General features: G+C 48.3%; 2 protein-coding genes across 8 annotated transcripts in view; one reads left to right on the forward strand and one right to left on the reverse strand.

Moving 5' to 3' along the window:
- The window catches only part of GLYR1 (glyoxylate reductase 1 homolog), a 77,786-nt gene extending 69,127 nt beyond the window's left edge, over positions 1–8,659 (reverse strand). Inside the window, exons 1-3 of one of the 4 annotated variants that reach the window (XM_088464685.1) lie at positions 8,479–8,659; positions 1,546–1,582; positions 330–409 (exon numbers count right to left, since the gene is read on the reverse strand). In XM_088464685.1, coding sequence (XP_088320811.1) covers positions 330–409; positions 1,546–1,582; positions 8,479–8,516 — 155 coding nt within the window. In that variant the 5' untranslated portion in view covers positions 8,517–8,659. The remainder of the gene's footprint in view (positions 1–329; positions 410–1,545; positions 1,583–8,478) is intronic. The other 3 variants (XM_088464701.1, XM_088464694.1, XM_088464710.1) reach the window with 3 other exon arrangements.
- A 180-nt stretch (positions 8,660–8,839) lies between these two features.
- Positions 8,840–16,823, forward strand: part of UBN1 (ubinuclein 1) — a 38,148-nt gene continuing 30,164 nt past the window's right edge. For 2 of the 4 annotated variants that reach the window (XM_088464651.1, XM_088464674.1), the window contains exons 1-3: positions 8,840–8,997; positions 12,009–12,457; positions 13,837–13,926. In XM_088464651.1, the coding sequence (XP_088320777.1) occupies positions 12,221–12,457; positions 13,837–13,926 (327 nt within the window). In that variant the 5' untranslated portion in view covers positions 8,840–8,997; positions 12,009–12,220. The other 2 variants (XM_088464657.1, XM_088464667.1) reach the window with 2 other exon arrangements.

Genomic DNA, 16,823 nt, shown 5'->3' on the forward strand with positions numbered 1-16,823 from the left:
CTGTGGACCCCCTATGGACCCTGAAGTAGAAATGACCAGCTCTTAGGGCACATTTTCTAAACTGAGGGCTGGTGGGGGATAGAGGGGGAGGAGCTTCACACTTTTAAATTAATTAGTGCCAGCTCCAGTTATCCACGCCTCTATACCCCAGCGTAAGCACCTCCACGGTCCCCTAGTGGATGAAAGAGAAATAGGACTTATCAAAAACATAGAAGTGTAAAATACAACAAATACGGTTTATTAATCGGGTGACAAGAACACAATCTCCTATGTACAGTACATTCCTGTGAGACTGGAGCTCTGCATCTTGTTTTTAGAAAAATACTTACTGGTCCTCAGAGCCAAAGAATTTCACAAACAAGGATTTTTTGCCAATTGGCTTCTTTAAATCTTTGGGCGGGTTGACAATCTACAGATAAAAAAATAAAATAAAAAAAAACATGGTTGTAAAGCAATTTCTAGAGGCTTACTAGCAGAATACAGATAGCGGTAAGGAGGATACACTATTAGTAATGATCACCAGTAGGCTTACTAGCAGAATACAGATAGCAGTAAGGAGGATACACTATTAGTAATGGTCACCAGTACGCTTAGAAGCAGACTATAGATAGCAGTACTGAGGATACAGGATTAGTAATGGTCACTAGTAGGCTTACTAGCAGAATACAGATAGCGGTAAGGAGAATACACTATTAGTAATGGTCACCAAAAGGTTTAGAAGCAGAATAAAGATAGCAGTACTGAGGATACAGGATTAGTAATGGTCACCAGTAGGCTTACTAGCAGAATACAGATAGCGGTACGGAGGATACAGGATTAGTAATGGTCACCAGTAGGCTTACTAGCAGAATACAGATAGCGGTACGGAGGATACAGGATTAGTAATGGTCACCAGTAGGCTTAGAAGCAGAATACAGATAGCAGTATGGAGTATACTGGATTAGTAATAGTCACCAATAGGTTTACAAGAAGAATACAAATATCGGTAACAAAGGACACAGGTTTAGTAATGGTGAACAAAAAATTAACCAGTAAACCTGAACCACTTCAAAAATGTATTTTGCATCTAAGGTTTAATTATAGCCCTATTATATTCCCTGCATTAGTCATTCTCCTTGCAAAATATATAGAACTGAATGGCTCCTGACTTTTCTTCAAACCGCCACCAGACGCTGCCTGAAGAGGATAAAAATACTAACCAAGGAACGCACCAGAAACACACTGCAGCATTCTGCCCACTGATAGACAACTTCTATACCAGTGGTTCTCAAACTCAGCCCTCAGGACCCCAACACAGGTCACATTTTCCAGGTCACCCAGCAGGAGCACAGGTGTATTCTTTACTCACTGACACATTTTAAAAGATCCACAGGTGGAGCTAATTATCTCACTTGTGATTCTATGAGGAGACCTGGAAAACATGCACTGTTTGGGGTCCTGAGGACAGAGTTTGAGAACCTGTGCTCTCTCCTGATCTGTCGCTGGGCTACGTGACAACTAAGTTAAGACAGTTTCATTTTTACAAAAAAACTTCCATCTTCTCACCTTCCCGGGCCACGGAGGATATCGTCCCAGCTTTCCCCTGCAACACAGGATAAACAAGGATCAAATAAACTGCAGTAAGAGTATTAGTTAGTAGTGAGTCCCCACATTTCAGCACATACTCTCCCACCAAAGCCATATAACCCTCATTACACCTCTAAGTTACATCTGGCCTGGACAGCAGTGATGCTCTAATGACAGAAGCACCAGACATAAAATAAACACCCGCTCTATAACCCCATCCGCTGCACCATCATATTGGCTGTGTAACACTGTGCAGTCCTGCGGATCACTGCTCGTAGCCCCATACAGGCAATTACATGGAGCTAAAGACTCTGTATGATGCCTGAGAGACCACACTGGTGGATTTTGACAGATATTAAGGACAAAAATCATTCACAGCAAAAATGAAACCCGCCAGTAACCACGACGTCACTTTCTGTGATCACTGGCTGACAACACTAAGGTAGCCCCCCACAATGGGTGAAAATCAGCATCGCACTCCTGATACTCCTCCCCACGCCAGTAGATAGCGGCAGAAATAAGGTTAGTTCCCCAGTAGTCTGGCTGCCATCCTCTGTGCCACCTGAACGGATGCAACATTCCCCCTTGGAAGCGCTTCCAGACTGGGCACCGCAGTAACGGCAGGAAGTCATTCTGTCACCGCCTGCATTGGTATAAGATGTATATTACTGGGGATAATCCGGCTATAGGAGGAAAGAGCAGGCGCTGTAATTAAATCTCAGCAACCATCCCAACATCTACAACTGCTATAAAAGCTGGTTCTATGGCAAGCAGAGCATCACAACAAGATACAGATGTCAGGGACGAGGCTGCTACTGTATCACACACTATTTACAATCCCCGTTCCCAGCATTGTAACCTGGACACATGCGACTAGATCAGCATTTACACAATGGCCTATCTTTTTATATGGCGCTAAATTAGGCATCTGTACAAACACAGGGCGTGATCAGACCTCTAAAAGGTCAACCAGAGACCAGCAAGTTATGCTGGTACTTACAGTACCACAGGTTGCCAACCTGCTTTATGGGAAATTAATACAAATGAGTCAAATTATGCTATTTCATATTATTCATATCTCTCACATAATACAATCCAATATAGACCTAAAGTAACAGATAAAGTTTTAGACAAGAGTCGCTGATGTACGAGTCACGGTGCATTCTATAGCCCTTATAATCTACAGTAGTAGCCTTGTTACACCGTAACTGAAATTGGCTCCTATTTTCCAATACTGACCCAAACCACGCTGGATAACGAGCTGACCCCTGCAGTTTGCTCTCAGACCACAGTTTGCCGCTATTCATCTCTGGTAAATATCTACCACTTCCTGCTGACAGTAACGTCTTTTAGCAAAGTAGCAACATGTAGAAGCCACGTCTTATCAGCTGAAAGCGAAACCGTCTACTGCATAAATAACAAGGACAACACACTGCAAACTTTACTAAACTGTTATTAAAATCAACATTATTTCCTACACTGGTTCACAGAGACTGATGGATGGAAATGCACCTTACAGATGGGTCCTTATACATCTTTGCTGCAGTTGCGCCAAAAAGCCACTCTCTGCGCGCCTGGTCCCATGAGACTTCGCTAGCGTCAAGCATCTTTTTTGCGGTACATGAAACAGTCGGGGTAAGTGCCTAACCCTTACCCTCCAGTAAGGCGCCTAATCCGAAAGAAAAAAAATAAAAAGTAAAAGTATCGCGCGCGTGCCCGCGTATCGCCGTATTCAATTTGAAAGTAGGCGAAAACGGGACTCGGCGAAACTTAAACAAGGGGAAAGTACTGTCTGATTTGGGGAAGTCAACCTGACACCTCCCAAAAGATAATCTGACATGGGGGTTAGCTATGGTACCCCGATTTGGCTTGCTGAAGGTATTTGGTGTTTTTAAACTGGCTCAATAGCTGCTAAATAGCGTTTTTGTATAAGTGGTGCAGAATAGTATTCAGGAGGTTTTTTTGCAGAAAATAACTTATCCCAGCAAATTTGGGGTACTTCAAAATGGGGGTCAGCATATTCTAAAGTTCCTAAAGTTAAGTTTAAAAAAATTGAAAAATCCACCTGCCGAAAGCCCCTGCAATAATAATAAAAAAATAAAATAAAAAAAAAAACACCTGGGGCATACTTGGGGACCCCCCCTAGAGTCAAGTTCGCTAATTTTTAAACTTTGTCCCCAAACATTTTTTTTTTCGCCCCAAAATCAAAGTGATTTCTTGGGGTGTTCTTTACAAAAAAATTGAACAGATTACCTTTGGGGGACTATATGAAGGCTGCACGGGGGTTCCTACAATGTTGCACCCCAATACCCCAATTCTGCACTTTTTTAAACTGGCTATTCATAGGCGAAACTTTTTCGCCTATCACATTGATTTGACTTTTCGCCTAGGCGGAAAGTCTTTCAAATTGAATACGGTGATACTTTTCCGCCTGGCGAAATGACGTCATCGGCGAAAAGTTTCCACCAAAAACACGCGAAAACCGCTTTTCGCCTCAAATTGAATACGGGCCATAGCCAGTAAAACGATTGTCAAAATATTTTTTTTTAGAATTAAGGCCAAAAATCTGACCTTGGTTTCGTCAAACTATAAAACATTTCCTCTGAGTGTTTTGGGGATATTTAAGGTTTGTTTTTCTCTTTTTTTCTCAGTGTATTTCATACAGATCAGTTTCATCTCTACCTAATTACAAAGACATTGTCACAGAGCACAGAATGAGTCCATGCATTTAGCTGAAATTGCAGGAGGACCTGAGCACGCCATATAAAAGTCATCTAAAGGTGGTCCAGATAATAGGAATAATGGCAAGCATTTACTAGGTCTATAGTTAGCAGTACTGGATAAAACAGCCATGAGAGGTCATATAAAACCAGCTGAAGCACTGAGGAGTAGATTTAGGTTATTTAAATAAAGCTTAGCAATATGTGGAATACTTCAAGCAACACGATTGCTGACCTGTCTAGTCCCACATATGAAAGGAGATACAGTCACCCGGCACTGGGCTTGTTTGTATGGCACACAGGAAACCAGTAGTGATAGTCTAACAGGGTTGGGTATGGGAAGCCGGCGGGCAAAATCCCAACAGGGTTAGGATACAGACTCCTCTCGGTAGGTATCCTAACCCCCCCTCTCCAATGCCTAAACCTAACCTCCCCCCTCCTTGGTGCCTAAGGTTAACACTCCCCCTTAGTGCCTAACCCGAACACTCCCCCCAACCGCGCTTTTCACCTTCGGAATACCGATGCCAGGATTCTGACAGATATCGGGAATCCGGGCGCCGTTATTCTAAGCGCCAGCATCCCCACTGTCGGGATATTGACGGTATCCCGTCCAACAATGAATGCTAACAGAAGTCTCACTTTCTGGCACACGTACTGTGATAACTGCTACATATGGCAGCATGTGGCCATCAAAGCCTAACAAGTCACGTAGGAAAATCAACAAATCGCATAAGACATTGTGGGGGCAAATCAACTGCTTTATCGCGCTCAATCTTCCATCTAAAGTGACTCAGGAGGGTGCGAGCGGAAATGTATGCTCCTGCGGCTATTCGTGCCAGATTGGAGCAACAATTGAACCGCTCCGTCGGGCGCCCGTTACGCCAGAGCCGCGCTAAAAACAATTGAATCGCCCCCTAGGGATCCCGAAGCAAATAAAATAATGTTTGCTGAAATGTCTGCAGTTTGAAATCTTTGTTATGGTCGCACATTAAATTCCTGGATTGGGCCTGGTATGTGCCAGCACATGGTGACTGAAATAATGTGCAAGTTCATAATCTTTATCAGGTAACATAACTGAATACAGCTAATCTGTCACTTACAGAAAAAAACAATACTGAGTAGCTGCTTGTTCTCCCCTGATACAGATTTGCATGCTCAAGTCCCGGTCACTATGCTGCAAGCTCTATTGGGCTGTAAAACTGAGCCTGACAGTAATGGATTGATGCAATTATACGCATTGCGCCCGCCGATGTCTACGCTTGTCATCATCATCAGGGCACACTTGCAAAATGCTATACTTGTTGCAAACGATACATTTGGACTCCAGTGTACTTACACTTACTTCCAACTGTGCATTGACTGCAGTTCTGTCAACACTTTCACTGAACTTTGTCTACATGACACCAAGTTACAACCCAGGTCCGCACAATGCCAGACCCTTTAAAAAATAAAACCAGCTCCCTATTATTGATGTCCCCAAATGACCAGGCACTACCCACTCTTACCTGACAAACTGGCCTGGCATAAATCACCAATGATGTAGCCACTCAACCTTGTACAGTTCAGCAAAATATGATTGGTGCTATATATACACACTAATAAAATACCAAGTACCCACCCACGATCTCCAAAGCTGTACTCATCCATACATCAATGATACACAATGCTGAACCCATATATACCTCCCTCACATGATGCCCAATGATGTACCCATCCACACCTCCCTTGATGACCATCACAGTTCCCATCCATACCTCACTCAAATGATCCCCAATGCAGGACCCATCCATGCTCACCTCACACGGCCCCTAATGCTGGCCCAATTCATACCCCCCTCACTGAGATTCTCATTGCAGGACCCAAACATACACCGCCCCCCTACACAGACAATGCAGGACCCATCCATACCACCCCCAGATGATGCCCAATGCTGGTCTCATTTATACCCTCCTCTCATTTTCCCCAATGCAAGACCCATCCATGCCCACCTCACATGGCCCCTAATGCTGGCCCCATTCATACCCCCCACTCACATGATCCTCATCACAGGACCCAAACATACACCGCCCCCCTACACACACACGATTCCCAATGCAGGACCATCCATATACCCCACCCCCTCACATGATCCCCAATACAGGAGCCATCCCTACCCCCCACTCACATGATCCCCAATACAGGAGCCATCCCTACCCCCCACTTACAAGATCCCCAATACAGGAGCCATCCCTACCCCCCCTCACATGATCCCCAATACAGGAGCCATCCCTACCCCCCCCCCCCCTCACATGATCCCCAATACAGGAGCCATCCCTACCCCCCCCCCCCCTCACATGATCCCCAATACAGGAGCCATCCCTACCCCCCCTCACATGATCCCCAATACAGGAGCCATCCCTACCCCCCCTCACATGATCCCCAATACAGGAGCATCCATACCCCCTCACATAATCCCCAATACAGGAGCCATCCATACCCCCTCACATAATCCCCAATACAGGAGCCATCCATACCCCCTCACATAATCCCCAATACAGGAGCCATCCATACCCCCTCACATAATCCCCAATACAGGAGCCATCCATACCCCCTCACATAATCCCCAATACAGGAGCCATCCATACCCCCTCACATAATCCCCAATACAGGAGCCATCCATACCCCCTCACATAATCCCCAATACAGGAGCCATCCATACCCCCTCACATAATCCCCAATACAGGAGCCATCCATACCCCCTCACATAATCCCCAATACAGGAGCCATCCATACCCCCTCACATAATCCCCAATACAGGAGCCATCCATACCCCCTCACATAATCCCCAATACAGGAGCCATCCATACCCCCTCACATAATCCCCAATACAGGAGCCATCCATACCCCCTCACATAATCCCCAATACAGGAGCCATCCATACCCCCTCACATAATCCCCAATACAGGAGCCATCCATACCCCCTCACATAATCCCCAATACAGGAGCCATCCATACCCCCTCACATAATCCCCAATACAGGAGCCATCCCTACCCCCTCACATAATCCCCAATACAGGAGCCATCCCTACCCCCTCACATAATCCCCAATACAGGAGCCATCCATACCCCCTCACATAATCCCCAATACAGGAGCCATCCATACCCCCTCACATAATCCCCAATACAGGAGCCATCCATACCCCCTCACATAATCCCCAATACAGGAGCCATCCATACCCCCCTCACACGATCCCCAATACAGAAGCCATCCCTACCCCCTCACATGAGCCCCAATACAGGAGCCATCCCTACCCCCTCACATGAGCCCCAATACAGGAGCCATCCCTACCCCCTCACATGATCCCGAATACAGGAGCCATCCATACCCCCACACATGATCCCCAATACAGGAGCCATCCCTACCCCCTCACATGAGCCCCAATACAGGAGCCATCCCTACCCCCTCACATGAGCCCCAATACAGGAGCCATCCCTACCCCCTCACATAATCCCCAATACAGGAGCCATCCATACCCCCTCACATGATCCCGAATACAGGAGCCATCCATACCCCCCTCACACGATACCAAATACCCGAGCCATCCATACCCCCCTCACATGATACCCAATACAGGAGCCATCCCTACCCCCTCACATGAGCCCCAATACAGGAGCCATCCCTACCCCCTCACATGAGCCCCAATACAGGAGCCATCCGTACCCCCTCACATGAGCCATCCATACCCCCCTCACACGATCCCCAATACAGGAGCCATCCGTACCCCCTCACATGAGCCCCAATACAGGAGCCATCCCTACCCCCTCACATGAGCCCCAATACAGGAGCCATCCGTACCCCCCTCACATGAGCCCCAATACAGGAGCCATCCCTACCCCCTCACATGAGCCCCAATACAGGAGCCATCCCTACCCCCTCACATGAGCGCCAATACAGGAGCCATCCCTACCCCCTCACATGAGCCCCAATACAGGAGCCATCCCTACCCCCTCACATGATACCCAATACAGGTGCCATCCCTAACGCCCCTCACACGATCCTCAATACAGGATGCATCCCTACACCCTCACATGATACCCAATGCTGGTCCCATATAACCGGCCCATAAGACAGGCTCTCCCGGGTGTCTGTCGTGCACAGGACGCCCCCGCCCCTCTCCGGCTGGTCACGGTCAGCCCCAGAAGCGGTACTCACCACACCAGATCTCCCTGTCGCAGACTCACTGTCGCCATCTTACCGACGCAGGCGGAGCGGGAGGAGGAGGAGGGGGAGGAGAAAGGAGGCTGGACGACTCGCGGAGGATGCCGGGAACAGGAACACGGCCCCCCCAAGCTCCCCCCCTCTCACACGTGCCGTGCGCGCTCCCTCTGCGCCGTAACCAATGGATGAAGGCGGGAACGTGCCTCAGAGCGGGCCACGCCCTCCCGTTGCGGCACAGGAAGGCGCCGGTTGGCTGTCAGCGTCACGTGACCCGGCGTGCGGCTGTCAGCGCACGGCCGCTGCGGGTTCTGTTGTTGTTGTGCTGGACGTTGATGGGGGGGCGGATGGTCACGTGATGCGGTGGGGACGACAGGGGGGGGGAGCGAGGGACAAGTCGCTAACGTTCTCACAGGGCACGTGATCCTCCCGCCTCCGCCGAGTGACGTCCCCCGCTCTGCGCCCACTCCGGCTGCAGCCAACAAGAGAACAGCGGTCCGGACCGGAGACATCGCGGTGAGTGAGCCGGGGGGCGGTGAGGGCGGGTGTGAGGTCATCAGAGTGGGGACAGTCGCCATCTGGGTGTATTGTCCGAGAGCACTTCCGGATACTTGTCTCACCCCCTCTGCTGGGACTGTAGTGGGATGATCCTACCCCCCGCTCCCCCTGTGCTGCCCGCAATGGAGCAACCCGCGGCTATAAAAGGCAGAGACCAGAGCAGAGAGAGCGGGGTCTGTGTGTCATCCGCCTGGCGAGGTGTGAGCTGGTCACACAACCCCCGGCCCTGCCAATGTATACATTACCCCTATTCCTATACAGCAACTAACTATAATGTGTGATATACCCTAATCCCCTGTATACTGTACTGCTATACAGCTACTCACTATAATGTGTGATATACCCTAATCCCCTGTATACTGTACTGCTATACAGCTACTCACTATAATGTGTGATATACCCTAATCCCCTGTATACTGTACTGCTATACAGCTACTCACTATAATGTGTGATATACCCTAATCCCCTGTATACTGTACTGCTATACAGCTACTCACTATAATGTGTAATATACCCTAACCCCCCTGTATACAGTACTCCTATACAGCTACTCACTATAATGTGTAATATACTCTAACCCCACTGTAGTGTATTACATTAACTGTACTATATATGTGTAATGTACCCCACTGTATGCATTAACTATACTGTCCCTATCTATGTGTAATATACCCCACTGTATACATAAACCTATATACTGTCTTCCTATATTTGGGTAATCTATTCCACTGTAAACATTAACCTAAAGTATCTCCCTATCTATTGTATGGTTTATATACCTTGCTATGTACATTACTGCTAAGCACTTCATTATATTACTGTCTGCTCCACTAACCTGTACATCTGTATTACTCCTATATACTCTATCATATTAGCCTGCCCCACTTTACTCTATCCCTATATATCTGTATTGCTCCTATATTATTATTATCATTTATTTATATGGCGCCACAAGTGTTCCGCAGCGCCTTACAAAGTACAAAAACAAATTGTATACAAGTGACTTACAGAACAATACAATACAGGACCAGGACATGGATAATATACGGTGCTATATTAGCGACTATATCACCCAGATAAGCAACAGAGCATAAGCAACCAAGTGTTAGGTGCCCTTGTGGTGAGAAAGAAGTAAATGACACTATAGTAAGGAGAAGCACAAGAGGGTAGATGGCCCTGCTCATGAGAGCTTACATTCTAAAAAGGTGGGGGAAGACAAACTGGGTTGACACAGATGGGGTAGATGAGGAACACAGATGGGGTAGATGAGGACGAAGGAGCATGTAGCAAGGAGTTAGAATGATAGCTGGAAGGCTTTGATGAAGTAGTGGGTCTTGAGAGCCCGTTTGAAGGATTGCAAACAGGTGGAGAGCCTGATGGGGAGTGGGAGAGAGTTCCAGATGTGGGGAGCAGTGCAGGCAAAATCTTGGAGGCGGGAGTGTGAGGAAGTAATCGGCTGGCATGAAAGGCGGCGTGCATTAGTTGAGCGGAGAGGAGCGTATACACTATCATATTACTGATTGCTCCCCATTACTATATTCTTATATACTGTATACCATGCTAGGTACATTACTCCAATACAGTATCAGATTACTGTTTGCCCCGTTATAGTATATAACTGTATATCTGGCCAAGCACATTACTACTTCCCGGTTGGAATCCCGTTGTTGGTTAAAAACATGGACTTTATCTCGGTGTACTCCTGGGTGGCAGAAATAATCCTATGATGCTACCCTGACCATAAAGCTGGGTACAAACTAGACGATATATTGGACAGTTTTTCGTTTTGTGGTGAATTGGAATGACAAATTGTCCACGTGGTCCTGTGTGTGTACGCACTATTGCGTGCTCCTGTGCGTCAGTCATCGCATCCTCAGATCAGCCTGCAGTGCGGCCGATCTGAAGATCCAGAAACCAACACCATGCTTATGGATGCGACGGGGGAACGATATATCGGGTGGTCATACACTAGATTGTGCAGTGTGTATGGATCTCCCGATATATATCATGCCATAGCATCTGCTGTGGCTGGGTACACACATCGTCTATTGCAGTGGTTCTCAAACCCGGTCCTCAGGACCCCACACAGGTCATGTTTTGCAGGTCACCCAGCAGGTGCACAGGTGTATTCATTACTCACTGACATGTTTTAAAAGATCCAAAGGTGGAGCTAATTATTTCACTTGTGTTTTAGTTAGGAGACCTGGAATACATGCACTGTTTGGGGTCCTGAGGTTCGAGTTTGAGAACTTGTGGTCTAGTGTGTACACCCGGCTTAAGTGTTTGCAATGAGACCTGTCCAGCAATCTTAGATATGATGTATACAGAACTGGGAGTACACGTCCTTTGATTTTGTATCCTGTGAGATTTCTATCCCTGAAGCAATAGTATTTCTATTTAGTGTTTTCCCTGTTCATCCACTGGTGCAGTACTACTGAGCAAGTTATGCCTCCTAGGTGTCATTAGCTCTGAATCACCCTTCAAAATGACTGCTTCTATTATGTATAGGCAATGGGGAGTATTGGCTAATTAGGGGAAATGTACTCCAGTATGTCTCCCTATTTGCACGCATAGAATTATAGCTTTTGTTTTCCAAGCACGATTAAAAAAAAATATAAAGTTATCCAGTTGTGGGAGATTGGCAAGGAAATCCTCAGGTGTGGCAATGCGTATACAGGAGTGGGTGGATTGAAACACAATTTTTCAGATTTTCATTTAGACACATCGCCTGTTCGCAGTGAGGCAGCCATTTTTGCGGACGGTACCAATGTGCATGAGGGTGCAGCCCAGCAATTCACCGGGCACCTGTGACATTACTTTGTGCCTCCGACTGTAATGTTACTAGGCCCTGGTGAATTGGCAGGCTGAATTTTGGCTTAGCCCAATGACTGCAGGTGGGTCCACAGGGCATGGTAAGATGACAGACTGAGCGTGTTCTATACTCACTAGCCATGATTGTATTTAAACAGGACAGCAGCAATGCAGCGTGAGTGGAAGCCCTCTCCCCACAAATATCTCCCCACTAAAGGCCACAGGATAGGGGCATAGACACCAGAGGCGCCCTCCTTCCGCCAGCAGGTTGTGTCGTGTATCCCAGCTGGCGAATTCTCTCCGACTGCTGACTGACGCTCTGCTGAGGCAATGGCTGTTCTAAGCTGAACACAGTCGTTTTCGGGGGAGCATGGCAGAGTCTCGGAGGGTGCAACTCCCCTGTATCCCTTCATCAGCTCCTTTACACCCTACTGCTCCAAAGAGGCCTTTGAATGACGATCAGGACCCGGAGTCACCCGTGGCTGCCACCGTCCGCATTGCCCTGTCTCTCTTTGAGCCCGATCAGAAGCACTGCCCAGAGTTCTGCTACCCGGAATTGTTAAAGAATCTTCAAGGAAACAGCAGGAAGCGTCCATCCGGGGAGAAGGTAAGAGGTCACCCAACTACGTATCAACTGCCTGAAAGATTTACAATGCTGTTTTTATGCTCTGTTGAGAGAGTTAAAACTCAAATTAGATCAGTGTGGTTTGTACGTTGTTCCGGTGCAGGGTTTGTATTTGCAGTTGCTGTGCGTTCGCTATTTATGTGGTTGCATAAAATGTATTACATATGTAAGTTTCATAGTAATACAGTATAGCTGATCAGTTCTAATAGCAAACTCCCTACTAGTATCAGCCTAGTGGTTTAGTGAATCGACCGTTCCACGGGCCTGATTCAGAGACAGCCGCAATGCCGCTATTTTCGCAGAGCGAGTGATCGTTCGCTATTGCACATGCGTGAACACCTCACTGCGCACACGCATCGATTGCATTGCGATTACGCTCGTACACAGGAACCACTCGCAAAGTGAGTGACAGGTAATCAGCGTTTGGGGGGAGGTAACGCTGGGGCGGTTATAAAAAACTCAGGCGTGTCGGACTGTTTAAACGCAGTTTCATGGGCGTGGATAAATTAGCCACTGCGATCGCCTTCGGAGTATTAGAGCTCTCTGCGTGTCAGGAGAGCCGCAGTGTTTGCGGCTGGTCAGATCTGACTTACATGCTGCATGACTGCCCGATGTGCGTCGATAGTACCGATGTTTACGTTGTTGTACCACGTGGGACTGATATGAGAAGGCAGCAGTGGGCGTCCCTATGCTCGGCTGTGCTGTAGAGGCATTGGCATATTTTAGCAACTGCGATCCGTGAGAGATCGCAGTTGTGATTGCCTTAGCGTAAATCTCTGAATCATGCCCCGTGTCTGCAGGCGAGGTGTGGTATATTTTGTCTACATGGTCGTAATGACGACATGCAGCATGTCACCATTCATAACGTTGACATGATTAGAATGTCGACAAAATGTTCCTGATGGTCTAGTGGTGACTTTCATTAATCGGCGGTTCCAGCTGTGTTTTCCGGCTCTGTCGGTAATGTCCCGATGAATTTCGGCTCACCGTGCGACGCTTCCGATGGTGAGTATATCCCTAGCCCCTAACCCTCCCCCTAGTGCCGAACGCTGACCCTCCCTTTCCTGTAGCTGAAGCCTAACCTTCCTGTCCCACAGCCAACCCTCCGGTCTCTGCAGAATTTTGACATTTCACATGTCAACATTCTGCAGATGTCAACATTCTGAATACCGACACTGTAACTGTGGACATTACGACCGCATCTCTGCAGGAGGTATCGCGATAGCGCTATAAGGTTACGAGTAGCGCAGATCTTGCTATGCAGGCACGTGGCAGACGTGCGTTATCACAATTCATGAGTAACATGACAGAAGGAAGATGCAGATGTAACTCAGCCTTTCTGCTATTTTTTTGCCTTTCAGCCACAGAAGAAACCCTCCAACCTCTTTAACTATGAAGAAGCTGAGATGAAGGAGGCTGAAGATTTAGCGCACAAGTTTGAGGAGAAATATGTAAGTGTTAATAGTCCATCAGGTAACTTTACATCACCGCCCTTCACATAACGGGGCTGATTTGAGAGGGATCTCTGTGCACGGATGCAAATGGCGAGTTTTTGCGTACAGCACATGCGCAAATTGACAAATTTTTGGCGAATCTCCGCCTTATTTTGAGTAGTACAGAACTCGGACAAATCTGTATTTACGTAAAAGTTTGAGAGTGCGGGCGTGGCGACAACTTGTGGGAGTGACGGGGGCGTGTAGTGGGCCTGTATGTAAAGCTCCACGTGATTCTGACCTGTGCACACAGTCAGTGTTCACTCTAGCACCCTGTCACAACCTGCGCAGTTCCTCTTTCCTGCCTGGGGTATCGCTGTCTGCTCTGGTGCTTCTAGCACACTCTGGTCTGTATCTTTGCAGTTTGCTGCATCCAGTTGTGTGCTAGAAGCACCAGAGCAGAGAGTGACACCCGAGGCAGGAAAGAGGAACTGCACGTGTTGTGACAGGAATACATACGAAATACCGCCAGAAACAAGTCCGGCGGTCCAAATCCCGACAGCGGCAGGCCGTCACGGCTGAAAATCCTGATCGTCCCCAGGTATCAACTAACCTAACCCACCCTAGGGGTGCCTAACCCTAACCTCCCCCCCCAGTGCCTAAACCTAACCACCCCCTTCCCCGCCGCCTAAACCTAACCCTCCCTCCCCCTAGCCTATCCCTAACCTCCCAGGGGGGGGGGGGGTGCCTGACCCTAAGTACCCCCCGGGAGCCCTAAACCTAACCCCCCCCCCCCCGCGGCTGTCCACAGCAGCGCCCGGCATCACTTCGATCGAGATTCCGGGCGCCGGACTCCCGGCGTCGGTAAAAAGACAGGCGTCTAGAATTAGATGCCTGTCATTTAACTCTCGCCGGGATAAAGCAGTCGGGAAGCCGGCTGTCGGGCTTACGTCCGCCGGCTTCCCGATTACATACCTTGTGACAGGTGCAAGGTGCTAGAATGAACACTACGATACAGGTATAGGAAGACTTTTTCTGATGGATCTCTTGCCCCCAGCATGGGGCTGGTGAACGTGCCGATGCTAATGAAGATGGTTGCAGCATTAATACCTACTACCCCATGCTTAGGCCACGTGCATGCAACATATCATCAGCCCCAATGGGAGGAAGCTCTCCAGCAGCAGATGGATTCCCATTAAGGTGTCCCTGTAGGCTACACACATTGGAGTCCACAATATCTTTTCACTTGGATCTAGGAACATTACAGAGGCATGAGGCACATAATGGCTGTCTCCGCTGGGCACAGAGTGCCTTCATGTCTCAATGATGTCCGTGTTTGCTCAGGAGCTGATGAACTGCACTTTCATGGATTTTGGTTCTGCTCACAGAAAGTTTTATTCCAGTGTGCGCTGGAAACGGAATTCAATTTAATTATGTTAGTTACGTCCTGTACTTGCTACATACAGGTATATGCAAAAACGTCATCCCCGGCTGCTCTAGGGTAAGTGTCTGCAGGGCTTCATTTACCCAATAACGGCGAGAGTGTCTCTGTAATATTACTTAAAGCCTAAATGTTGGGTATTCATGAAGGACAGGAAATGAAATATCGGTCATGATACGGCTTTGTGTAATCTAAGGGCCTGACGCATTAGCGGACGCAGATCGGCCGATGGTGCCTACTGCGTTATCACGGCGCGTGCGTGAGTTAGCATTGCGACCGCGCTGCAATCACCTACGCAGATGGGGATCCATCGCAGAGTGAGTGACAGGCAGCGAGCGTTTGGAGGGTGGTGATGGGGGAGTGGTCAGAGAAATGCAGCCGCGCTAAATTAGCCACTGCGACGGCATAGGCAGCTTTGAGTGCTCACTGCGTGCGACGAAGTTAGCAATTTCTGAGTAAGGTCAGACCTGCTGTAATTGTGTGTGAGGGTCTGATGTTACGCGATGTTGCCGATGTATATAAGGTATTACGGATGTGAGATAGCGGTAGTGGGCGGCAGTGGGTGTCTCCATGCTGGCTGTGTGACGGCATTGCAGTAGCATTCATTAGCATATTTTCGCAGCGGGTCTGCGTGCGTTATCGCCGCTTCGATCACAATAGCGATCCGTAATGAATCAGGCCCCAAGATCGGGCGTTGGGTACTATACGTAGAGCAATTTAGTAGAGTGTCTGTCACCCCAGGGAGACAGGTACATTATGTGCTGTTCATTAGCAGATGAGCTGTGTGTGCAGCCGGCAGACACCTGGGTACTCTAGTGGTCTGTATTGGAACGTGCACTGAGGATCTTGTAGCAGATATGCTGATTGCAGTTATTCTCTCCGGTCATATGTCCTTGTCACACACCGCTGGGGTGACCTTGGTTAATCTGCTGGCCTCGCACTGAATCAGGAATTGGAAGGGAAAAATGGAAAAACATCTGTTTAACCCTTCAGTGTATGGACTCCTAGACAGCCATGTTGTTGGGTGCACCCAGACCTCCAGGTTTGTTGAACTCCGAGGAGCATTGTCAATTCTCCCTGCCTTCAGGGTCCGTCCAGTATTATACGTAACATCATTATTTTTATGGTCTTCTTATAATGTATAACGGCCGGTGGCTGCAGGGCAGGGTAACCCCCCCCACCAGGCACTAATATAAATAAAAGGATTGTGTGCCAGCGCTCAGATTAGTCCTTTGTATCTTAACCTGGGTACACACTAAACGATGTGTGCCCAGCGTGATATTGTGCGCGACGGGACCCGGCAGGGGAGCCGGCATTGGCAAGTGCATACAGTCGCCAATGCCGGTAGCGACGCAACAACGGCGGGGGCCATGCTGCATTGGATAGGATGGCCTCCGCTGGCGATATCGCCCGTCGGACTTGCATGCGGGAACGCGCATCGTCAGCGACATAGTGGGTGCACACTGGCCGATGT

This window comes from Taudactylus pleione, unplaced genomic scaffold (assembly GCF_031769625.1).
Source record: "Taudactylus pleione unplaced genomic scaffold, aTauple2 ptg000061l, whole genome shotgun sequence".
NCBI lineage: Eukaryota > Metazoa > Chordata > Amphibia > Anura > Myobatrachidae > Taudactylus > Taudactylus pleione.